This window comes from Gadus morhua, chromosome 9 (genome assembly GCF_902167405.1).
Source record: "Gadus morhua chromosome 9, gadMor3.0, whole genome shotgun sequence".
NCBI lineage: Eukaryota > Metazoa > Chordata > Actinopteri > Gadiformes > Gadidae > Gadus > Gadus morhua.
This window is the reverse complement of record NC_044056.1, coordinates 1,993,853-2,020,093: the sequence shown is the minus strand read 5'-3', so window position 1 is coordinate 2,020,093 and position 26,241 is coordinate 1,993,853. Positions and strand designations below refer to the sequence as shown.

The following is a 26,241-nucleotide window of genomic DNA, read 5'->3' as shown; positions in this document are numbered from 1 at the left end:
AGTCTGATTTGTGGGACTAGACCGCACACAACGGAACTGCAAGGAAATCAGAGCACACTGTAGGCTGATAATGGCATCTTTGTTTATTTTAATAGACAGAATAAAATGCACAGAGTTGAGAAAAAGAACAGTAGGCTATTGGATACCGGGACAGTTCCTGTGACTACTTATTGCTTTTGCTGTGCTTTTGAAAAGCTCCAGGACTTCCGGACAAGATTCGACTGTTGAGCCTTCAATTAGGAGAAGGCGTGGCTTACAGTAGCCTATAAACCCTCTTCATTATTCAAGTACGTCAGTTATAAATTAAAATCCACAAATAACAATCAACTAATTGATCTCAAGATGTACAAAAAAATCTGCACACATTCCATGTTTTATTAATATTCGTTGTAGTGTTGTTCAAGTCTGAGGTGACAATATAAAGTACTCCCAGGAAGTGAAGAGATGCTTGTTTTGTTTGGCTGACTGGCGATGGAGTGATTAGAAGAATGTTCTGGAAGAAATAGTGACAAAATAATTAAATCAAAACAGGATACCAATGTGGTCAGCTTCTACAACATCAACGTGTCACAGCCTATGCATTTTGTTCATCAAGTCAAAATATGCATGAGAACAAAAGCTCTGAGAGTCGTGCTCGCTGTTGTTCCCTGCACAGTGTCACACGCCAGACCAACACATCATGCAGATTCAGGCACTCAGGGTCTGCGGTGGACCCCCCCCCCGGCATTAGTGTTTAGAGCCGAGTGTTAAGCCCCTCCGAGCAATGGACGGAATGCGCAACGAGCTAATGGTAAGCAGCGGCTTGCCTGCTGTTAATTAATTGATGAAGGTTTCCTGGGAGTCCCACAGACCCTGAGAGCAGCCGTGGTCCACCCTGCTGCGCCAGTGGGGAAGGTGGAGTTAAGTGGAGTTAAGTGCAGCTCAGCCGCGGTCAATGCTCTGGATCTTAACAACACGACATGTAACAGTCCCTGTGGGAGCAACATCCATCAGAACTGCGGCTGAAGGCTGGCAGGAGGGGGGCGGCTCTACGCTGGGGAACCGCCCTGACCTTTACAGTCAGGGCCAGCGCTGCAACACGTGTGTTGATGTTTTAATGCAGTGCCTAGTGTCAGCCACATCTGCGTTGGTGTATAGTTTTAATGCAGTGCCTAGTGTCAGCCACATCTGCGTTGGTGTATAGTTTTAATGTAGTGCCTAGTGTCAGCCACATCTGCGTTGGTGTATAGTTTTAATGTAGTGCCTAGTGTCAGCCACATCTGCGTTGGTGTATAGTTTTAATGTAGTGCCTAATGTCTGCCACATGTATGTTTGTATATAGTATTAGTGACTTGTGTCATCAACATGTATGTTTGTATATAGTACTCAACAATTTCACAATTAGTTCCAAAACTGGTAAATAATTCCACATTAATTTGACCTTCAAACTCATTTGGTAAAGAGATCAGGTTTGTTCTCTCTGATTGACAGGGAGACTGTCACATGTGTTTTAGAAGACAAGCAGGTTGGGGAGGGGGGGGGCACTCCCCAGCACCAAACACACATCACCCCCTCCCACCCAGGGGTGCACGGGAGTGGAGCTTCTGTTTGACAGGGTTACCAAGGCGATGGTGAACAGGGTGGCTGGGAGATTTAAAGCTGGAGGAGGTAGCCTTGTCTGTACACTGGTGCACTGCCTTCAAACACCTTTCTGTTCACAGAGGGACTGACTGATGCTGCTCTAGAGCTAAACACACACACACACAATCAAGTGGGCGCAAACACAATCTCTCACACACACACACACACACACACACACACGCACACAATCGTGAACCCCCCCTCCCCACACACACACACAAACACACACACAATTGTAAACAAACACACACATTCACACACAGTCATCGTTGTGCACTACATTATCACAAACTAGTTCACATGTTACACACGGAAACAATGAATTACACATCTCTGGTTTGCTGAACAGTTTGTGAGGTATCGTCGTATATGATCCATTGAACACCGGTTGAGGAGAAACAAACTTACACTTCATCTTCATAATCTTTTGGAGGGGAGACTGTGATCACCAGGTCAATCCAATCCTGAAGAATAAAGAACAATAGACAGTTATGAATGCACTACTATGTTAAGGTTTCTTTCTATCTTCAGTGATGTTCTTTAGAGATCCAACAAGAATCCCCAGAAAATCTACAACTATCAAGCAGTGAGGGTGTGTCTTCTGTTGAGGACTAAGCGGGGTCTACGATGTGAGATCAAGGACTTGAGGAGCCAGCTCACCCCGCCACTGTTCCAGGCTCTGGCCAGGGAGTTCTGACCCTCCGTTAGCGTTGCGTCGATCAGGATCTTCCCGTTCACCGCCATAACCTCGTCACCTGGAACGATGCCACCTGGAACACACACACACGCACACGCACACACACACACACACACACACACACACACACACACACACACACACCTCACTCAGTGCCCATCTGTGCTTTTGTCTATATCTTTTTGGTGCTTTGAATCAAAAGGTTCGGGACCCAAGGGATCAAATCAGAGCAAAAACCATTGACTTCATTCCTGGTGATTAATGAATCCAGATTCATCTTCCATGATTAAGTAAAAAAAAGAAGCGTCTAGAGTCAGAAATTGTCATATTTTGTGACAGATTGGTAAAACACTTATAGTGTTTTAGTCCTTATTAATCACTTCTACATGTTTACAATCTAGCTGTGTTTTCAAGCAGAACGCATAACTACAGCTGTAGAGACACAGATACTGTCTCTCTACAAAACACTCATTATTCTTACTTCATATCAATAAACAGAGGGCCAAAACGTTTTTGTAATGGGAAAGAACATGCTCAAAAAAACAACAGTGTTCACACACCCTATTAATCAAATACCCTGTACAAATAGCACAATGACTGGGTATATTATTAAGAAACATATTCCCTGGAACAACAATTAATATTGCTTTAGTAATTGATTTCCATCAATATTTTTACATAAAACATTTTGCAGTCTTACACATATATTGCTCGCAATTATAAATGAAGATCTAATTATTACACAAATACACGCAAACAAACAAATTTGTATTGGTTGTTAGAATAAAGCGAAAAAACGTTGTTTTTCAACAGCCATAGAAAGAGTCACATTTTTCTTTGCAGAGGAAAGAAGTAGAAGATTTATGTTTAGATGTATATACGCTACTTCCTGCCTACATGTAGTTTAATATATATCATACTTACTGCCTCGGCAAAGGAACATTTAATTGATATGTACAACCCTGTTGCTTTAACAGAGCAAAGCAGGCAGAGCTTGAACGCAGCACGCCTGTACCTCTCTGCCTGCTCTGAACAGGACTCCAGGCTGTCGTCCAGACAGGAACATTCTAAAACATTCTGACCCGTCCTGACACAAGACGGGGCGCTTTGGGCTGCGGAGGAGAGTGCACTGACCGTGTTTGTCCGCAGAGCCCCCCTCGTACACGGCTGACACCGCCAGCTTCCCCAGAGGGGAGTCCACCCCACCCTCCAGCGCTATGTCCAGGTTCCCCACCTGAGGGGCCGACACAGAAACACCATCAACCAGAGCCCCACCCTCAGCTCATCGTGAACATCCTGTCACTGTCAGGTGACTGTTGTGCTATTGTCAGGTGACTGTTGTGCTATTGTCAGGTGACTGTTGTGCTATTGTCAGGTGACTGTTGTGCTATTGTCAGGTGACTGTTGTGCTATTGTCAGGTGACTGTTGTGCTATTGTCAGGTGACTGTTGTGCTATTGTCCGGTGATTATTGGGTCGTGTAGAGGGGAAGATTGTGATGTTGTATGGTTGATCTTATGCGGTGGATATTGCATGGTTTACATATAAGGGTGATACTGTTTAGTGAACGTTATGTTGGAGATATTGCATGGTGCATCCTTAATGGTGAATACCGAGTAGTGAACATTATGTTGAGGATATTGCATGATGTATACAGTATTGTGAAAACTATTTCGTGAACATTTTGCAGTGGATACTGCGTGGTGAATGCCGGTTAGTGAACATTTTGTCGTGGATACTGCGTGGTGTACATAGTATGGTGAATGCCGGTTAGTGAACATTTTGTCGTGGATACTGCGTGGTGTACATAGTATGGTGAATGCTGTTTAGTGAACACTTTGTCGTGGATACTGCGTGGTGTACATAGTATGGTGAATGCTATTTAGTGAACACTTTGTCGTGGATGCTGCGTGGTGAATAGAGCAGCTGGGTTCTACCTTTTTGATCCTGAGCAGTCTGACGTCTCGACCATCGATCTGCTCTGAAGAGAACTATCCAGAAAGAACAGCAACAGGATGTTAGATTTGTACAAATTCAACCAACTCTGTGTTTGTTCAATTGTACAAAATGGTGCAACCGCTGTTTATCAAAATCAATACACATGGTGAGTCACGTGTGTTTTGTCTCAATTCAGCCAATCAATCGGCATTAATAAACCAGATGTCTTATACTCTATTATTTACTTAGTTCTGTTGTATCGCTTCATTTAAATATATGGATTGTATTAAATTGATAATTAAATCCTGATTATATTAAGCATTTAATTCACATGATTCCACTCTAAAAGAATCATAATCCCAACAAATAAATATATTTGACATTTCAAATGGATATTAAAGAGTAGAATAAAGACAAAAGTCAACAATAAGAATAATAAGAATAATGGCATGGAAAATTTTACGAGCATTAGCTGGCGAATACCATCTCTGAAGGCTTTGAATTACATTTGTGAATTTGGTCAACAATGTACGTGATGGTGAATGTTTGGAGGTCAAGGGAAAGATGTGAGGTGGTACTGGTCTTCTGGTACTGGTCTAGTGGTACTGGTCCACCACTGATTTATAAAATGAATCAGCTACTAAACAATCATCTTATAGTGACAAGATAAAGAGCACTTTACCATCGAGTATGGATCAAACTCATCTTCGTATTTCTGAAAACCCTAAAGGAACACAGAAGTTAGACATTCAAATAGTAAAGCGACACATCAAAAACATTTTCAACAGCACAAAATGAAAAGATGTCACACAAGTGAATGGGCCAGGTATCAGTATCAGTTCAGAGGTGGTAGATGTTGAACAGCTAGAAGACCTTTGACAACCGTTCTGGAAGATTATCGACCATAGAGCAACATAGAGGGAAGGTACGGACACACACACACACACACGCTCACGCGTGAGGATTAATGCCTGACCCCCGCGCGTCTTGCCAAAGCCTCACAGCCCAATTTGTCTCCAGAGTTGCGTCGGGGCGCAGTGAGTCATACTTATGTCCTCCGATTGAACGTAAATGACAAACAACCTGCCCATGCTCCAGTGATCAGTCATCCACCAGACAGCCCAGAGAGAACTCTAAACTAATACAGACTTGGGCGGACTCATGATTAACGTAATTCAAAGATAGGGAGGGCCAATTATCGTAAAAGCATTTTGTCATATTTTTTTTCTGGAATTCTCAACATTTGACAGTGCTCAATAAATCAAAAGATCTGCCAAAAAAAATAAAGAATTCCCGTGCTGTAGCAGGCCTGTAGTAAGCCCGTCCAAACACCGTCATGGATTTTACCATCAACCGTCTAGTTTCAATTAACTGCATTAACAGACCGCTATGTAAACGGACCGCCAGCAATTCAAAATGAATTAATAACCCTGAGCAATTAAAGCTTATAGCTTTAGCTCCAGGTCACACGACCAATCTGCATGCCCATGTTTTATGTGCTCTGGCTTGATGATCCCACCATTCAGTTAATACGTGGGGCGTTTAATGCGATGAGTGTACGTAACGCCCTATTTGAGTGCTGCATTTTCATAAACAACCAAAATGGCAGCCACTGACGTGTGCCTGTTTCGTTGCTCTGGCTGCTGGTTGTTTTATGCAACTGCATCCAGGATAATTTTCGGTGGGCCCCCCTAGGATGTCTAAAATCGACTGAGACGTCCCGGCCTGATACACAGTTAAGAATTGGTCTGGCGATGGAAGGCTATTATCTGCACCACTGCTCCCAATAAGAAAGTCCACCAAAACATCCAGCACCAGCGGGGCGGTGATTCAGCGGGGGCAGGAGAGAGCACGCTCAGGTGGGTGGTTCAGCGGGGGCAGGAGAGAGCACGCTCAGGTGGGTGGTTCAGCGGGGGCAGGAGAGAGCACGCTCAGGTGGGTGATTCAGCGGGGGCAGGAGAGAGCACGCTCAGGTGGGTGGTTCAGCGGGGGCAGGAGAGAGCACGCTCAGGTGGGTGGTTCAGGGCAAGTGGAACACAGGGGCTAATGCGTATGGATTACTTGTCTTCTGGTGTTCGATTTGAAAGACGAGTTGTAGGGAACCATTCGTTTGAGCATCTCTGGAGGCTACAACACAGAAGCACATCGGTGGACGTTAATACACAGTGGGGTTAGGTTATGGGTCACGCTGCAGACGACCATGATGGGGAAGGGCGATAAAAGGTCAACCGATGGTCCGATGTAATGGCCGTTTAGACAGGATCTGTCAAGTCAACTCATTACACACACTCATTCCCCATTATTACGGTCAGTATTTTACCATTTAATTCAGATTGAGCTGACATGTAGCATGTCCATCAGCAGAATCCCTCCCCATCTTTAAAACACATCTGACCCTATATATTATTAAATAGGTCAGATGTTATTTGCCCTCTAATAAATACTCCTATTTTAATCGAATGCTATGAGTGGTCTTTGATTGTATGCTTTTGAAAGCTTTTCTGTAAGTTGCTTTGGATGAGTCCAAGCTAAATGAGTAATAAAGTCATGTCAATTATAATAATAATAAAAAAACGAAACGTAATAAGCGAGCCTTCTGGCGTGATCCAATAACCGCAGATGAAGCAGGAGGAGAATAAAGAGCGAGAAAGGAAGCGATCGTTTCAGGGATGGAAAAAACAAATCCTCCGACAGGAAGTCCGAGTGCAGGACTTTGGTGCTGTATAAGAACGGCCCACCTCCCAATAGGAACGAGGCAGAACCAATGTAGACTGCCGGGGGTCAGACCGCTCCACGGACACACTCACCAGGCCGTCGGACCGCAGGGCGTGCAGCTGTGGTGGGTCGGGGCGGGTCTGCGTGCGGCTCTGGGGCAGCATGACGGGCTTGGACATGACGTGGCCCATTGCACGCCTCTGATTGGGCGGGCTGGGTGCTAGCTTCTGTTGATCCCGGTTGACGCCGTGCAAGAGATGTTCGAGTACAATCTAAGTCATCCGTTCAACAGCTTGGTGACCACACATGCTGCTGCCCTATATAACATGGAGTCTGGTCTGTTCCGATGTGTTCAGCCCACCACACTGGCAGTGGTCCACCCTCTCAGCAGGCTGAGGTGGTGCTCAGGTATCACACACGCACTTACCAAGGGAATGCTCGAGGTGGAAAACTGACTCGCATGGGATGTGTTTCTCATAACCTGAACCCCAGAGAAATGAAACCCACCTTTCAGTGTTAATAAAGCATGAGAGGATTAACCGTTTAAATCGCACACGACAATGGCCTGATATATTACAAAGGCAAAACCCATGCATATTGCCGATGTATCGTTTTTTTTAACTACATGCACAAAATTAAATGCACAGCACAGGCCACATGCAAACATGCTTAGTTGCACACATGTCGTTCATCTCGTTCCCCGCAGGGCACATGCTTCACGCTGGGATGCACACGCTCTGCTAAAGGCCATCGATGAACCAGCGGGTTTCATCCCCTTCATGTAGAAAATGAGCGACATCATTTATGTCAAGAGAGCTTGCACACACACAGGCGCCAAGTCCCTGAGGCCATCCTACCGCCGCCGCTACAAGATCATTTGAATGCAACAGTATGTTAATACCACTGTTCCTCAAACACTACGCCAACAAATGGTTTGATGGAAGATAACCTCGAGGATCAGAGCAAGGCCACGCTCCTCATTGGTTCAATGGAGACGTATCAATGAGGACCACCGCGGAGACAAGACCGACGAGAGCACGCCACGAGAGCACGCCACGACAACACTCCACCGCAAAGGGTCACCCCCAGGTCCAGCAGCAGGACTGAGGTCCTCATGCAGGGGACGGGAGGGGGGGAGGAGGGGAGGGGGGGACGGGAGGGGGGGAGGAGGGGGGAGGGGACGGGAGGGGGGGAGGGGGGGGAGGAGGATGTGACGGGAGGGGGGAGGAGGGGACGGGAGGGGACGGGAGGGGGGGAGGAGGGGACGGGAGAGACAGGAGGGGGGGAGGGACGGGAGGGACAGGAGGGGACAGGAGGAGGGTGGGGGGGGGGGAGGAGGAGGGGGGGAGGGACAGGAGGGGAGGAGGGGACAGGAGGGGGGAGGAGGGAGGGAGGGGGGGAGGAGGGGGGAGGGGGGGAGGACAACCTTGGGACTGGGGGGATAGGACGTCTCGCTCTCCGAGTAGAGCCCCCCTCGGGGCATGTAGCCCCCGGTCTCCCACTCGCTGCGGTACTCGGCGGGGCCGTGGGGGGGGGCTGGTACCGGCCCTGCGGGCCGCGGGGGGGCAGGTAGCCCTCCCCGGCCCCCCTCCTGTCCCCGGACCGCGGGCGCTGCTGGGGAGGAGGGGGAGGCGGGGGGGGGAGGAGGGGGAGGAGGAGGTGGGGGGCGGGGGAGGAGGTGGGGGGGGGGGTGGGGGACGGCCGGGGAGCGGGCTGCGGGGAGGAGGGGGGCCAGGAGGACTGAGAGGGGGGGGGGCATGTAGCGGACGGGGGTCAGGGCCCGCTGGGTGGGGCGCACCGGGCCCCGGCGGGCCCCCCCCCCGCCCCCACCCGGGCGGCCCCTGGAGGGCAGGGTGGAGGAGGGCGGTGGGGGGGAGGGGGGCGGGGCGCTGGGGGGTGAAGGCGGGCAGGGGGGGGGAGTAGAGGCCGCCGTGGGCGGTGGGGTGGAGCTGGGTGGCCGGGGGGGGCAGGGGCAGGGGCGGGGGGGGGCAGGGTGCTCCCGGGCTGGGTGGGGGCCAGCCTCTTCAGGGGCCCCCTCAGGCTGGGGTCCACCTCGTCCAGGTTGATGTCGTCCAGGTCGGTGGTGGCCAGCTGGAGCCCCCCGGGGAAACGCCGCACCCTGGGGTCGGCGGGCGGCGAGCGGGGGGGGGACATCTGACAAACCGACACCCCCGTTATAACCACTACCAGACCCCCACTGTTAAGACATCTCTCTCTCTCTCTCTCTCTCTCTCTCTCTCTCTCTCTCTCTCTCCGTCTCTCTCTCCGTCTCTCTCTCTCTCTCTCTCTCTCTCCTCTCTCTCTCTCTCTCTCTCCTCTCTCTCTCTCTCTCTCCGTCTCTCTCTCTCTCCGTCTCTCTCTCTCTCCGTCTCTCTCTCTCCGTCTCTCTCTCTCTCTCTCTCTCTCCGTCTCTCTCTCTCTCTCTCTCTCTCTCTCCGTCTCTCTCTATCCGTCTCTCTCTCTCTCCGTCTCTCTCTCTCTCTCTCTCTCTCTCTCTCTCTCTCTCTCTCTCTCTCTCTCTCTCTCTCTCTCTCTCTCCGTCTCTCTCTCTCTCCGTCTCTCTCTCTCCGTCTCTCTCTCCGTCTCTCTCTCTCTCACACTCTCTCTCCATCTCTCTCTCTCTCTCTCTCTCCGTCTCTCTCTCTCTCTCTCTCTCTCTCTCTCTCTCTCTCCGTCTCTCTCTCTCCGTCTCTCTCTCCGTCTCTCTCTCTATCTCTCTCTCTCTCAATCTCTCTCTCTCTCTCTCTACCTCAGGGGACTCGTTCTCCACACAGGAGATCTGCTCCAGCCTGGTCTGACAGAGGCGTTCCACCCAGTGCTGGACCTTGGCCGACTCCTCCAGGTCCTCCCGCTCCGTCTCTGAAACCTGCCACCCAGCGGCAGCAGCAGCCAGGGACCGTCAGCCAATCACATCCCTGGGAGGCGCTCGCTCAACCAACACCGTGTCAGCCTCGCTCGCTCACCAAACACACCGTCAGACCTCGCTCGCTCAACACTTCGATCGTCTTTACAAAGCTGTCATAACTGACATAACTCATCTTCTTTCAAAGGTCGATTCAAAGCCACGACGGATTTATGCGAAGGAGAAAAATGACAAGCATGGCTCAGAGATTGCCACGGCGATACACCGTCAAAAGGTCACCATGGTTAACGACAATTTGACAACCAATCAAAAACGAAATAACAGATTTCACGCTATCCTTTCAGTGCCATCTCTCTCTCTCTCTCTCTCTCTCTCTCTCTCTCTCTCTCTCTCTCTCTCTCTCTCTCTCTCTCTCTCTCTCTCTCTCTCTCTCTCTCTCTCTCTCTCTCTCTCTCTCTCTCTCCCTCCCTCCCTCCCTCCCTCCTCCCTCCCTCCCTCCCTCCCTCCCTCCCTCCCTCCCTCCCTCCCTCCCTCCCTCCCTCCCTCCCTCTCTCTCTCTCTCTCTCTCTCTCTCCTCTCTCTCTCTCTCTCTCTCTCTCTCTCTCTCTCTCTCTCTCTCTCTCTCTCTCTCTCTCTCTCTCTACCTCTTGAACCAGCCTGTTTATCTTCAGCTGCTTCTCGCGCTCGTGCATCCCTTCCTTCTCCTTGGCCAGCTTCAGCTCAAACTCCATCTCCTTCTTGTTCATCCTGTGCTCCTGCAGGGTGTCCGCGTTGGACGTCTTCTTCTTTTTCTTCTTCTTCTCTCCTTTCTGGAGGCGCCGTCGTGGGGGGGGGGGGGGGGGGGGGGGGTCGGGCAGTTATCATGTCAAACCCCGAGACAAGCCTCCCTCCAAGCACGGCACATCACACACCGGAACATGCAGCTCACTGCACCCCCCCTCCCGACATATCACGTCCCACAAACCAGCTATCGCTTTCGTTGGACGTGAATTACGATCTATGAACCACAGCAAAAGGAATGAGGTCCCGAGTACAGACCCGAGCTCCACTATTCCCCAAAACCACACCGCACACACAATGCAAAATACCTTGCGTAACGTGGGCAGCTTCCCCTCATAGCGGTAAAACCAGCCAAACGCTGAAGAAGGGAAAAAGGTGAATTTGTTATAACGATGGCGATGTGTTCATGCATACACGACGTACTGCCATACAGACACAGTTCTGCAGCGCTGCGTTTTGTCCACGGTGGGAGCGGGTGACAAAGCATTCATCATCACAAAGCAGCACACAGCGGAAGAGCTAAACAACTGGGAGGATTTGATCTGTTTCCTCTTTCAGGCCAACCTGAGAGAGACCAGTGACAGCTCTGTTTAGGGGACAAGACAGCGCAGAACCATGATGTTCACACAGAACCTTTTGTTAACAGACTCCTGCACATCCTCATGGACAATCCCACAGGATCTCTAGTACACGATGGCATCGTGTACATACATCTTGAGAGTCTGCAGAGCCTGCAGAGTGTTTTCCGCAGCTAATGGGAACATACAGGGACTGATAATAAAATGAAGAGCAGCACTGCGGCTGTACCAACACAGGAATCCTTCCGTGCATTAAGGTTGTCAAAGGACATCTAGACTGATCAAACCTAAACCATTTGAACAGCACAATGATACTGAGACCAGGAGGTAGTCTACGGGCCGACCGGCGGGTTCGGGGCTGCAGGTGTGTTTGTGATGAACCACTTTAAATCAACATCCAAGACGATGGAGGAAGGAGGGCTGTAGTTCCCATGCTCTGGACTCACTTCTTCCTCCTCCTCCTCCTTCTCCTCCTCCTCTTCATCTTCATCTTCTCCATCGGCTTCAAGGTCAACACAGAAATGGAGGAGCACCGCACACCACGGAGGAAAAGAGACGGTCATGCAAAGGACAGAGGGAAAGAACAAAGTCACACAAGGATATAGGTCACTATGCCACTATGCATTTAGCGACACTTCAAAGGACTTTACCACAGTCCAGATGTGCGATATATGAGAGAGGGACGGACAACGACAACAGCGTGATATGAAAAATAAGTGTGTGGATTTCTATCCCTTTATACCGTTAGTTTCTGACGAGGCGACGCGTCACGTACTTTATGTCTACCCTTCGCTGTGCGTTGTTGTGTTGTTAATCCTAACAGTTGACTGTTGCTGCGACTGAATGCAGGGGGAAGTAAAGAGGAACGCAGTGGACACAACTGCAACGCACAACCACGCCACACAGCACCCGGGGAGACGGACGGACGGACGGGGCGTGACGGGGCGTGGCGGGGCGTGGCGGCGTGGCGGGGGGTTCTTACGTGAGCTCTTAGCCTTGGGGGAGGGAGAGCCCTTCCTGTCGGGGGAGGGGCTCTTCCGGCCCTTCTTCGGGCTCTGGGACCTCTCCTTGGCCCCCCAGTCCTCCTCCCAGTCCTGGGTGTGCTTCTTCTCTGCTGCCTCAATCCTGAAGGTTATGAGATAGAGAGGGGGGGGGGGAGGGGAGAGAGAGAGAGAGGGGGAGAGAGAGAGAGAGAGAGAGAGAGGGGGAGAGAGAGAGGGGGAGAGAGAGAGAGGGGGAGAGAGAGAGAGAGAGAGAGAGAGAGAGAGAGAGGGGAGAGAGAGAGAGAGGGGAGAGAGAGGAGAGAGGGAGAGAGAGAGAGAGAGAGAGAGAGGAGGGAGAGAGAGAGAGGGGGAGAGAGAGAGAGAGAGAGAGAGAGAGAGAGAGGGAGAGGGGGGGAGGATATGAGAGAGGGGGAGAGGGAGAGAGAGAGGGGGGGAGAGACAGAGGGTGGGAGGGAGGGTGTGAGAGATAGAGAGAGGGAGAGAGAGCGAGAGAGGTGGAGAGAGAGGGGGAGAGATAGCGAGAGAGAGCAAGAGACAGGGGGAGAGAGAGGGGGAGAGAGAGGGGGGGAGGGTGTGAGAGAGGGGGAGAGGGGGGGAAGGAGAGGGGGAGAGAGAGGGGGAAAGAGAGAGAGGGAGAGAGAGGGAGAGAGAGCGAGAGGAAGAGAGAGGGAAGGATGGAGAGAGCAGTTGAAACAAGACAGCGGGGGGGTCCTTGAAATTGAGGAACATCAAATGAAAACCCATTTTCTATAAACTCGCCCGGCTCTGCGTCAAATATATTTGCCCTGTCGATGCGTGCATCTACGAAGCTAATCAGCAAGGCCTCGAATAATCACAAGATGAATGGTGTACACACTTATCCATCTCCTTCTGATAGCGCTCCTCTTCCTCTGCAGCCTTCTGAGCAATCTCCATCTTCCTCCTGTTAAATAGGACAGCCAGGACACCAGTTAACAACATGGACACAAGGAGCACTAGATTCACTGACCTGTCATGGCCCCGCATAAAACACATGCATCTGCAGAATAGGTCATGAATATCAAAGAGGGCTTAGGTTGGAGGGGGGGCAGCAAGACCCATGAACCAGCGATAGATACTAAGAGATGATTTATTAAGAAATGCAATGTGCAGACGCAACCAAACATGCTGTGATTCCCTATGGGAGAGGTTGACATTTTTTTATACAATACTTTGACATTACCTATATATATTGCATTATATATTATATATTTTATTATAGTTATGTGTACTTTTTCATTACATTTTCGACTGTAAGCTATTTCCTCCCCTTTCACCTGTGTGAATAGGCTGAGATTCGGAAATCATTGACATCCTATTTGGTGAGAAGTGAACCTTAGCCAAGGTTCAGGGAAAGATTCAAAGAATAGTTGAACCATTGATGTCATTAGTCCGGAAATGAGATCTCCGGATAGGACCGATGACGTCCGGAGAGCCCAATAAACTGGGTGGAGGTTGCAGCCTGGGACTTTCCACAGCACTAGCAGAGAGCACTGCTGTCTTCTCTCAGACAACAGCCCTGATTTGCTTTTCACAGGAAGAATGTGGATGCATGGGCCAGTGAAACAGAATCGTCGTGAACAAATAAAGCCCTTTACTGAGTTACCTTTCCTTTTTGATTTTTTTCATGGTAAATGGTAAATGAACTGCATAAATAGCGTTTTTTTAATTTTGTAACCAGTGACCACCCAAAGCGCTTTACAATATTGTCGGGGATCGAACTAGCAACCTTGCGGTTACCAACCAACCCGGTCTACCTCCTGAGCCACATGCCGCCCATACTATTTTGGGGTGTAAACGCATACCTCTTGTGCATTTGAGCTGACCGACCAGAGGTGCCCGAAAACATTATTTTCTGAAACCAGGTCCCAAGGTGGGTAAGAAAAAAACGGAACTATGAGTTTTCGTGTTCGGATTCGTGAGGACGCCGGATATATATATATTTTTTATTATTTTGTAGCTTTAAATAAAGCCCCTTGTTAAATTGAATTACTAAATGTACATTAAAAAGTATTTCTGCTCAATGCGCTCCACTTTTTTTTGTGGAGAACCAGCGCCACACAGTGGTCCTGAATATGTACTACAGCGTTTCTACGGCTCGACGGTCTTTAGGGAGATATTCCCGAAACGCATCATAGGAGAACGGAGGGGGAGATATCACTCCCGCCCGCGTGGACAGGGCCTCAGCGCCGGGTCTAAACCAAGTCCAAGGCGCTTGACCAGGGAGGAACGGAGGCCGTTGACTCACTGTCGTTCCTTCTCCTGCTGCTCTTTGACGATCTTGTTGGTCTCCATGGCAACCCTCTTCTGCTGCATGAGCTCCTGGCGGTCGAGCTCCCGGCGCGCCTCCGCCGCCAGCCGCTCCTCGTCCGACATGAACAGCTCCCGCCCCTGCAGGAAGTGGGCCGCAGGAAGCAGGCAGGGATTAGGCAGGAAGTGGACCGCAGGAAGTGGACCACAGGAAGTAGACCACAGGAAGTGGACCACAGGAAGTGGACCACAGGAGGTGGACCACAGGAAGTGGACCACAGGAAGTGGACCACAGGACGTAGACCACAGGAAGTGGACCACAGGAAGTGGACCACAGGAAGTAGACCACAGCTAGCAGGCAGGGATCAGGCAGGAAGTAGATCAGGACTAGACCCAGACTAGCCTGGTCCTACCAGACTCTCGTACTTCATTCTATTTGCTCACAGAGAGTCTGGCCACTCTCCATTGACAAACGTCAACTCACTTGAAGGCGGGTGTCTGTTGAAGTTTAAAACTATTGGATCGGCCCGGTGCCACTCAGGATCTGCCATAACCAATCGCTAACGTTTGACTCCCACTCAAACTAGCGCACGACCTCAACGTGTATATAAAACCCGTGAATATACCACAAACCCAGACGTAGTACTGAAGGAAAATTGAGCGGCAGTACGTAGGAGGGGGAGCCAGGCTAGACTCATGGTAGACAGAAAGCAGACGGGATGTAGACGGGAACGAGTTTAATAGAGAGAGAGAAAGAGAGAGATCCCATAATCTCTCCCTCACCCATGTAGTACCACTCTGTATTACTGCTGAGACAGGTAGATACTGACCCTGCAATAACAATGAAATGGATACCTTTCACAGGCTTATTGTACGCTTCCCTCCAACTGTATGCATTACAGGGTTGTCACTCAGTAATAAAAAAAGACTTAGCAGGGTTGATTTGTATGCAGGCGTGTTCATTAGGGCTGTTTACTCCTCATTGCACACATGTCACGCATCATTAGCGATTAGCCGGAAGTCCGTGGTCAGATTCACTGAGAGAATAACTTGTCGACATTAAAATTGGGAGAGACGCCGATCAGCCCCCCCCCCCCCCCCCCCCTCCCCCCCCGGCGAGACAAATGTCAGTGGGCAGTAGAGAAAAAGGTTCACGTTCCTTTCAGACGGACAGCCAGGATTCAGCCACATTCATCTGTTCACCGGGGGAATATCAATCCGATGTGCCTGACGTTGTTTTAAGGTTTTAACCCCTTCAAGGTTGATCTTCTCCCTGTCTACAATGTGGCTCTGCCCATTAATCAACCCGATAATCACCCCATAGTAAGGGTAACCGTTTTGGATTGTTTACTTGGAAGTCTCCACATTTCAGCAGAGTATGAGAACATTCTTAATAATGTATGAATAATAATCAGTGTAATGAGGTGCAGCATCAGGGTGATCAGCAGATGGTCGTGGAGCTTACCGCCCCTGTCAGCACAGTGATGGTCAGACTCCTGCTGCTCTTCAAGACCTTCACAGCCTGCAGAACATCAGCAGACACACACCAATGCATCAGTAACACACGCAGACACACACCAATACATCAGTAACACACGCAGACACACACCAATGCATCAGTAACACACGCAGACACACACCAATGCATCAGTAACACACGCAGACACACACCAATACATCAGTAACACACGCAGACACACACCAATGCATCAGTAACACACGCAGACACACACCAATACATCAGTAACACACGCAGACACACACCAATACATCAGTAACACACGCAGACACACACCAATACATCAGGTACACACGCAGACACACACCAATACATCAGTAACACACGCAGACACACACCAATACATCAGTAACACACGCAGACACACACCAATACATCAGTAACACACGCAGACACACACCAATACATCAGTAACATCCTTTCGTCTCATTACATCTATTACATCCATTACATCTGGTGCAGCCGTGACACTCATTGATGCTATTACTCCCATTACCTCCATTAATCTGGATTCACATCTGGTGCTTTGAAAAACTTGAAAACCAAATGGTTTTCAATTCTGGAAATTCTACCCCCCATTGGAGAAAGTATTGAATTAACAGCTATCTGTGTCACACAGAGTTATCAAGTACAGCCAGGCTTAAGTGTAATATTTGACCGTCAACCTTGGAAATTAATGCAAGCTAAATATTTATAAAGGTAGTTCTTTAGGTAAATGATCTGAATCCTCCTCTAGATTTACTTCACTAGTCCCTGGTTCATTTTTGGAGCCCCCTAATTTATTTCCTAATTATTGCTTTAGTTGGCACGACTAGTTGAAAAGCTCTCACCTCTTTGTGGTCCAGATTTGTGAAATCCACACTGTTCACCTCCACAATCTGGTCCCCCATCTACAGGGAGAGGGGATGATAGACACCACACATCAATATTCTACAGCTCGTAAACGCCAAACCCCTTTGAATGGATAAGATCGTAAACGCCAAACCCCGATGAATAATTACGTTTGAAAGCACCAAACCCTATTAATTCAATACGTTTTCAAACACCAATCGCCGTTGACTGGATGACATCATAAACACCAAACGCCGTTGAAGGCATAAAAACGTAAACACCAAAAGCTGTTTAATGGACGAGATCGTAAATGCCAAACCGTGTTGACTGGATGCCATCGTAAACCCCATATAGCCATTGAGTGGATAAGATGTTTGTTTATTCACATAAATTTCCTTTCAATCTAAAATGTACTTATATCATTAAACACTTCAATACATATAATTATACGCTTCAGAATCAGAAAATAGCTAAATTGCCGGGTAAGCTTGCACATAATACACATATTACCAGGAATGTGCCATCTCTGGCCATAGCCAATGCAAGCGGGAGGCCGGCCTGATAACCTGACCCCTCTCTGAGGCTGATGACTGATGACTGATGGCGTTATGTATAAATGACGCTGACCGTTCAGAGACAGCTGAGAACAACACTGCGCCAAACGGCACATTAGTGTTCCCTCCAGAGCAGCTACCCAGAGAAGTGACTCGTATTAATGTCTTAAAATCCATTAAGGGTAAGCCCCGCATCCTTCAAGATGACTCGCCGGCCAAACTATGTCAAAACCTGACAGCTGACTTCCAGCGTGTGAACGACTATAAACATGGTCCGAGCTGTGCTGTGTTTCAGCCAGCAGAGACAGATTACTGCGATGCTGTCACCCCCTTAAATCTGCCTCTGGACGGCTCGAGACCGATGCTTTAAGGAATTTATCTTTAAGAGGAGTTTTTCTGAATTACTAAATAAACAATACTTAAATATAGTAGTTACTAAATTGCAAGGTGGAAAAACCTCACAGAAGGTGACTTTGTTTCATGATGTAATCGATGGGAATAAGAATCAGCTCAAAGATAATGTGGTTACTAGGGACCGATACCGATTTATTTTCATCTGCCCAAGCCGATGACCGATACACTGATATAGATTTTCTTGAGCCGATATTTGGAGCCGATACTGCTTTGGCTCCCTCAATTTCGTCATAAAAATTACACAATGATGATAACAAATGTTTCAAGTCTCAATTTAAAAAAGGAACATTTATTGAACTGTCTGTAAATCATGCCAGGAAAAAAATAAAATAAAAAAATAAAATATCAGCAAAACAAATCGGCCGATGCAGATACACGTAAAAAACGCAAATATCGGCCAGCTGATATGTCGGTCGGTCACCAGCAGTTACCTCTAGTCCCACTTCGGCGGAGACGGAGCCGGCCTTGACGTTGCTGATGTAGATGCCGGGCTTCTGGGTGGGCCCACTGGAGATGCTGATGCCCATCCCGATGGTCCCCACCAGGTTGAAGAACACCTTCTTCTCCTTGATCTCCCGCCCGCCCATAGAGGCCAGGCCAGCCACACTGGTCTTCTTCTCCTGGTGGAGGCACCGAGGGAGGGGGGGGGGGGGAAGAGAGAGAGAGAGAGAGAGAGAGAGACAGAGACAGAGAGAGAGAGAGAAAACATATTACAACTATAATAGTAACACTAATAATATAAAACACAATGTATAATTATTATTATTGTAATTCTAATATCATTATTATATAATATAATAATGATAATGTAGGCTTTACTCCAAATAATCGTCAATACCGGTTTAAGTTAATACATTTCTTCTTCTTATTATTATTATTTGAAAATGCACCGGAAAAAACAGGGGTAAAAACATCAAAAATGTAAATTCTAAAATCAGCGATACTTCTGCGTGCATCATGTTGACAACTCCCTCGTTTCTGCTCAGGATTCTGACACACATCTCTTCCCGATACGCCCCTTGAGTTAATATGGATGCAGCAATCAGTGTGATTACAGGCAGAGATCCCAGACTCACCCCTGACTCAGACACAAACTGGTCCACAAACTGCCATTTAAGGGGCTCAGCTGACGACCTGCCCAGTGGGGAAACCAGAGGTTACAGACGTTTCCTGGTGACCGCTGTGTCAAACATGTATTTTCCTTACGCTACGTATGGAGATAAATGTTTATTACCCCTTTAGCGGGATCATGCCCACATCTGCAAACAAACAAAATAACATGTCAGGATACTTAGTTGAATGAATTTCAAGAAATGTTCTGCTGCCTACCGACTAAATGAGCACATTGGTAGTTGATAGCTTTTGGCTACGGAAGAGGCAACGGCATGGAGTAGGTGACCTACGTCTGACTTTGAGCGACACGGTCTTCTTGGTCTTAATCAGGTTGATGACCTCCTCGTGGATACAGGAGGAGATGGAGTACCCGTTGATGCGAACGATCTCATCCCCGATCTAACACAGAACACACCAAGAAGTCGGTCACTCAAACACATATTTTCATGTGTACACTCAAAACAGTCGGCCAAGACAGCTTACTAGCTTACTACAATCCATGCTACCTTAATGACATATTTCAGTTACACCTTTCCTAGTCAAGCTGGTAGGATCAAGGATCAAGGAGGATCAAGGATGCTTTAATTGTCATTTAACATTTACATGAAAAACGAAATAGTACTCAGGTCTCAATGTGCTACCTAAAACCCTGAATTTGTTTGACTTAAAATAAACTATTAATATAAATAAAGACATACTAAGATACAAAAATACATCTTAAAAGAAGATATTTAAAGAAGCTTAGCAGCGTATTAATGGAGTACAAGCGCAGCAGTTGGTTCCTTGTAAGTAAGTTGATAAAGTCAAAGTGCAAATGCAAATCAGCTCAGCAGTCGTGGTCCTAGACATTAAAGTGCATAATTACAGTTAATCAGTTCATAATCAGGGGGCGTTTAGCAGTTCACAGTCTTAGTAACTAGTTTGTCTGACCTTGAAAGTCATTATAGAGGTAGTATAAGCCTCACAGAAGCACCAACATTAGTTTATGTCACAGATCACTTGCCCCATCTAGTGGACGTTAGTGGTATTGTTGTCAGTCTGGCCACAGCTAGATCTCACTATCATTGCTAATGGAAATTGTATTTGGCCGTTGGGGTAGATTATGTTTTTTTATCCATATTATATCATATAAATTATGATTTGATGTATAGGGCAGCATTCTTTCACCAGGGGCGTTATGTATAAACTGTACTGTTGTCAGGATTGTTTATTTAGCCATGCTTCAGGTATGTTTAGATTACATTTTAATAACCAATAATGCATATCGATGCACTCAAACAATATCTTGTTATGTATTTTCAATGTTTCCCAGTTATTACCCCACAACACATTTCAGCTTCAACAACCTCCTTAATGGCACTAAACTGAGACAACGTCCATGCTATAATCAAGTCATTAATTGAAAAAGTTCATCTTAGGAGATCATTTGAATGGTTTCTGTAGTCCCTGACTTCACCAAAAGGTTAATATGCTACAATCATATGTCAAATTTAACTTTCCAATATGTAAAATGTGGCATCTTAATATCAATACTAATTGATTGACTAAGAGAAAACCATGTTTATTACACAACATCTGAGGTTTTCCATGACGGGTTGCTGCGGACTACAGACCTGAAGACCCACATTCCCGGCCTGGCCGTCCTTGACGATCTGGGATATGAAGAGTCCGCTCCCGAACTCCAGGCCTCCTCTGACGCTCAGTCCCAGGCCGTCGGGATGGGTCCGGTTCAGACGCACCTCCTTCAGCTTCCTGCTCCCGGTGACACACAGAGACATGTTGAGGGGGGACGCAGCGCATGGGATCCAGATGTTCACAGGTAGGGCGTCTCTAGAGAAACTTACAATTGTTGTTAAGGGGAAGTATAACACTTTGGTAAAACTTTGGGGCTCATTTACTGAATTCCTGGAGGGGGGGGATTTCTTTACAGCTCTCTAATCTACTGTTTTGTTTTTACTTCTCTCAATAAGAACACATTACATAATATTGGAGCATTGTATATGAGGGGTACAATACAATCTGTGCTCATCTGTACATGTACGTATATGTTATTCCATAGCGTTACTCCTTTCTTTTCCTTTTAAGCCGTGATGAAAAATAGTCAGATACCAAACCAGCAGAATGCATCACTATTATCTGCATATTTGAAACCTCTTCAAGTGCCTTTTTGTATTTTTTAATGTGCCTCGTCTTGTTTTGTGTTGGGTCTTTTGTATTGTAATTGAAAAAGGACAATACAAATATTTGTCTAAAAAGGGAGGTTAGGTTTCAACAAAATCCCTTTTGGGAGTAAACAATGCATCAATCATTTGTGCTATCAATATGCTGCAATATTGTGAAATATCATATTGCAGTACTGGATTGGGAACCTTTGACGACCAAACAGTATCGTATTTCACACTACTACACTGGAAATTGTGTTATTATAAATAATAATTGTAAATGACAGGGAATAAAATGAGGACACCAATTTAAATTAAAAAAGTGTGGTTTTATATTGTTCAACATTGTTAGATATATTGCATCATGTCCCATGTGGTAAAGCAAAATTGCAGACTTAAAGGTCGTATCAGCGACGCTGGGTGACGTCTCTTCTGTCGGCGTTGAAGCGAGATCCCAGACAAACAGAGCCCGCTCGCCCCTTGCCTCCGTGTTTCGTGCATCCAGTAAAAACTATCATGAACGCAGCGCAAAACCCCACCACACCCACCCCTGGTCGGTGATTGGTTGGAATACTACTTATTTTGGTTTTGAGTGGTTGGTAGTACTATTTGTTTTTGGGTACGATCTCGGAGCGCAGGCCGCCTAGAGAAGCAATTTTTTGACGGTCTGCTTATGGGGCGGGCAGCTAGCAGATTGTGAGGAACGATCAGATGAATGGGATCATTTATGTTTCGGCCTAGCATCGCTGATACAACCTTTGAGGCGGGGCAGTGAAGGTACTGACCGGGACTTCTTGGGCGTCAGCATGTCGTACTCGACCTGGTGTTTGAGGGGGATGAGGGGCCGGATGGAGTCGAACAAAGGCAGCCGCTTTGGCTCATTGATCACCAGCTTCAGGTCCCCCACCAGCACGGGCAGATCCATCGACCTGAGAGGTTACCGGAGGTAGACGCCTGTTACATGAGGCCTCTTTTCCCCCGATAACCAAGAATGGAGCTCTAGGCTGTAAAGGTCTGATGTCGGTGCACTGAAGTCTAACTCAAACTACCATCTAGACTCTAGAAGGAACAATAGCGTCATCAATTCTGTAGCGATTCAGCGGCTTAGTCATGATTTGATGGTTTAAGGTTTTAATTTCCCTGTCAGATCCAGAGCTTGGGTGTGCGTAACATCAACTGTTGATGGATTAGCCATTTGAAAGCAGTCAGGGTAGGCTGCCTTGCACAGAAGCACTGCATCGTTCGGCCAGGCGGAGCCAGGAATCCAACTAGCAACTTCTGATTGACATTGCCTATAAAGAGTCCTTTGCAACAGGATTGTTTTAAGCTTTCCTGCTGCTTTGAATGCAATGCTACTGATGACATGTTGGCATTACTGTCATACATATTCCTATCATTTCATCACATCATTTTCACCCTATGCCTATTTCTTTTTCGGGGGGGACAGCTTATGCCAGTTAAGGTGGCAGGTGTGTGTTGTTAAGGTGGCCGCCTTCACTATAAAGCACTGGGGGAAACACTAGTTAGCTATTTATACAGTAATGCCAGCAAGGAAAATCATAATGATTAAGGCATGACCGGCAATATCATTTCCAATATTATAAATATTTGATTCTGTTCGTGAATATGCACAAAAGACAATACAATAGGCTGACTTCTGGTGCACGCCAGGTAAAATGGCAGGTACAGCTACAGCATCAAATCTGACCACCTGGTCTGCCTTTTAAATAATTAACAGGTGACATTTCAGTCCCCGTGGGGGAGAAGCAAAGAGGGCTTTTGTGAAGAACTGCCCAGGCCTGATAAAGGCCGGTGGAAACTGATCAGAGGCTTAAGCAAGACAGTCACAGAGCAATGGCTTTCCACAATGATAACTGGAAAATGTGGTCACCCCAGAGTTCATAGGTGTCCCACCCAAGACACTACTCCTTTGAGATCAATGGCAGCTCACTGTCACGTCAGCAGGAATCAATTTGGCCCATTCAAGTGAGTCAACACACTTTCTAATGCATTATTTTTTGCATTGGAACAAGGTAATTAATGGCTTTTAATTAGTTACAAAAAAAAAAGGGCCTAACACAGATGACAAAACGTATTTGCTGCTGCAAGTGATTAAATTGAAATTATTGAATTTGAAATTTGAGAGTAGGAATGCCAGTGAACGTCCATGCTGGGGTTCGCACACACACACGCATGCGCACACGCACACGCACACACACACACACACACACACACACACACACACACACACACACACACGGTACTCACTGGTGATACATACGGAGGACATCGTAAAGGTAGTCCTTCTCTGCTTCATTCTCGATCAGCAGCTCTACCTACACACACAAGCACACACACACACAGACACACAGACAAACACACACACACACACACACACACACACACACACAAATACAATAATCACTTGATACACGCATGATGTAATTTCATACATTGTAAAAAGGCAGAACTATAAGCAGACAGCAGAGAGAACGGAGAAGATATTTCTTAAACACAAACCTCTGCTGTGTCTACACACACCACTTAAATGTGTGTGTGTGTGGGGGGTAAATGTGTGTGTGTGTATTTGTGAGTGCGTGTGCATATGGTGGGTGTGTGTGTGTGTGTGTGTGTGTGTGTGTGTGTGTGTGTGTGTGTGTGTGTGTGTGTGTGTGTGTGTGTGTGTGCGTAAGCGTAGGGCGTGCACACTCCTGTACCTCTAGTCAAACAAACCTGATTTCGGCTGAAATGCTGCAGAATGATTTTAAGGAAGCGTTTGGGCCAATCGATGATGTAGCACATTTGTCTCCTTTAGGTCAGGGAAGGGTGAAAGGTAAAAGCGGTCCAAAGCTGCGTATCGAATATGCCTCGTGTCCAAATATCCCAGCCGGTTATTAAAAGTCTTGGCGCTGATGCTGTACTGCCCTCAGTTCTGGAGTGAGTTGGTCCTGCTACGGTGATGGAGCTCATTAGCCTAAAGAGGGGTCAGGGACGGCCCAGCAGACTAAGGAGAGGGGAACGGGGGCGTACCAGTGGCTGGCCTGTGTTAGCATGGTCACTGGTGTCGCCTTACATCTCCCAGGTAGGCTACCCGCCACTGAACATTCATTTGTTTTGGTTTGGAGCTGATAAAAGGACCTTAAATCGATACGCTCCCAAACACTTGAGAGTAGCATGACTGCAAAGGTGTGTAAAGGAAGGGCTATTGAGGATTGAAACGAGTCAGCCTTCGGAAAAGGAAGTATCACAAGAGCATTGCAGGCCTGCTTCTTGATGGTAATAAAGGGAGGCAATTTTAGGGTTTTTTCCTATGCTTTATGGATGTCATAAATGTTTCCGATGAGCCATAAGAGTCTGAAGGTCAGGCCAGCAACGAGACGCAGACTTTGACACCATAAACTGACAAGGCAACAGATACCAGTCCTACGACAAAACCATTCTTATATTTCATATGGCAACAATATTTTTTTGTCTACTTTGGATTTAATTTATAAGTCAGAAGTTAGTCCAGGGATGAACAATCAATATAAAAGTTAGTTTGTTGAAAAAATAACGAGTAAGGAATGTCAATGTATTCTAGCACGCATATTTAACCTAATACTATTAGAAAAACGGATTGCCCAGGAACACACAATGCCGGGTTCCGCTGGAGCTGCACCAACCAGGGCAGCCAACGTCAATTAGGAATAGTACAATCACTTCAGCTCAACTGACCCCGTTCATTGCCCCATCTTTTCCTGTCCGTGATGAATTCCCAATTATAAAATGCCTAATGTCCTTCTGAAGCAGGCTGCTGCTTAGACATGGGAGCCTCCCTGTGCAGTACACAGATGGCGACAGGCCTACATACAACAGATCATGTTACTGTCCAGTGTTGTGGTTTTCATGCAGCAGAGCCTCCTTCACCTCGCATGGGCCTTAACACTAGGCTACCTTGTTTTGTATTAAGTTGTGTGGGCCATGGTTCCACTTTTTTGCTCCAACATTGATGTATTTCTATCTTGTTCATTAGTCGTTGTACTGGGAGTCTTATTTACATGGGTGAAGGGTTGAGCATTGATTATAAGCTAAACCCGCCGATAATCATCATTTATATCTTGCGAAACATTAATTATAGCCTACTGTAGCCTATAGCGTTTAAGGTTATAACTTACTCATTGGATGACGCGCATAGCGCAAAACAAATACAAGCAACCCAACTCCACTTCAATAACTTAGATAAACCCGTGAATGTATTTCTAACTAAACCATAGATGACGATACAATTACCCTAGGAAATACAGCTTATTTCAATTTTGAAGTAATAGGCTAATTCGTCAACACATTGAGCAACGCTACTTAACCGCAAAAGCTTTTCTGACAGGTTATAAAAAATATTATTATTTGTAACGTAAACTATCTGAGAGGTGGTGAACATTAGTCATCTTTTTCTTACCTTGTGTCTAAATTCTCGGGCAACTTTACGCTCCATAATTGAGAAAAGGGAGTTGTCGTCTGATATGATATCAGTCACCGCTCGACGAATATACCTCGTTCCCAGGCGTTCCCGTCTCACGACGGAACGCTTGGGACGGGATGCTCCATATTACCGTTATTGGCCAGAGAGAGGGCGGACCTCTAAGTTAAAGCGAGAGGCAAGAGAGGGGGAGTTCTGAAGGAGGGATAACCCCCCTTCATCTTGTATATTTTAGAAATTGATTATTAAAATGTTTATTCAAAATTCCATAATTATTCTACTTGTCGTCGTTGTTGTTGTTTTTGTCATGTTCCTATTATTCTCGCTCGGGCAGCTCAGGTGAGCCCGGAAATGACGTGACGGTAGACCGGCATAACGCTTCAATTCATGATCCCCTCTCAGCTTTCACGGACTATACACTACCTGCAGTAACAGACAGTCACAGGATGGTGCGATAGTGACGAAGAGAACCTCTCTGGTCTCTTCCTCTCAGAAATTTCCCATATTAAATTAAATGTACCAGAAAGCTCTAAGAGTTCAATAAAAATAAAAATAAATAGCAGATTTGGAATGCAAAAGCGTGCCATCATTGTCACAGTGAAAGTACAATCTGTTTATTTTCAGACCGTTAAATTCAGCAATAATCACCATAGGCCTACTCTATAAATACAACTCGGAGTGAACGTGGACATTATAATCGACCACCTACCACCGATAGAGGGCGATGAAT

At 47.0% G+C, this 26,241-nt stretch overlaps 1 protein-coding gene across 1 annotated transcript; it reads right to left on the bottom strand.

Moving 5' to 3' along the window:
* Positions 1-65: 65 nt before the first annotated feature.
* On the bottom strand, positions 66-25,640 carry ush1c (Usher syndrome 1C). The gene is made up of 20 exons (XM_030367102.1): positions 25,491-25,640; positions 23,324-23,391; positions 21,841-21,984; positions 20,507-20,645; positions 19,184-19,292; positions 19,015-19,039; positions 18,857-18,914; positions 18,212-18,400; positions 16,812-16,871; positions 15,928-15,984; positions 14,461-14,603; positions 13,051-13,116; positions 12,173-12,315; positions 11,637-11,692; positions 4,937-4,978; positions 4,254-4,307; positions 3,452-3,551; positions 2,281-2,390; positions 2,029-2,084; positions 66-493 (listed from the first exon to the last, which is right to left on the bottom strand). Exons 1-20 carry the CDS (start codon positions 25,524-25,526, stop codon positions 481-483), a joined length of 1,668 nt encoding a protein of 555 aa, XP_030222962.1. The 5' UTR covers positions 25,527-25,640; the 3' UTR covers positions 66-480.
* Positions 25,641-26,241: the final 601 nt, after the last annotated feature.

What these genes read in the sequence shown, in the direction of transcription:
- ush1c (XM_030367102.1), bottom strand. Translation starts at nt 25,526, where the DNA reads ATGGAGCGTAAAGTTGCCCGAGAATTTAGACACAAG. An exon ending in CCGCCGAAGTGGGACTAGAG is followed by an intron (nt 16,872 to 18,211) that starts GTAACTGCTGGT and finishes CTCTCCCTGTAG; the next exon opens with ATGGGGGACCAGATTGTGGA. An exon ending in CAGCAGGAGAAGGAACGACA is followed by an intron (nt 13,117 to 14,460) that starts GTGAGTCAACGG and finishes CCTATTTAACAG; the next exon opens with GAGGAAGATGGAGATTGCTC.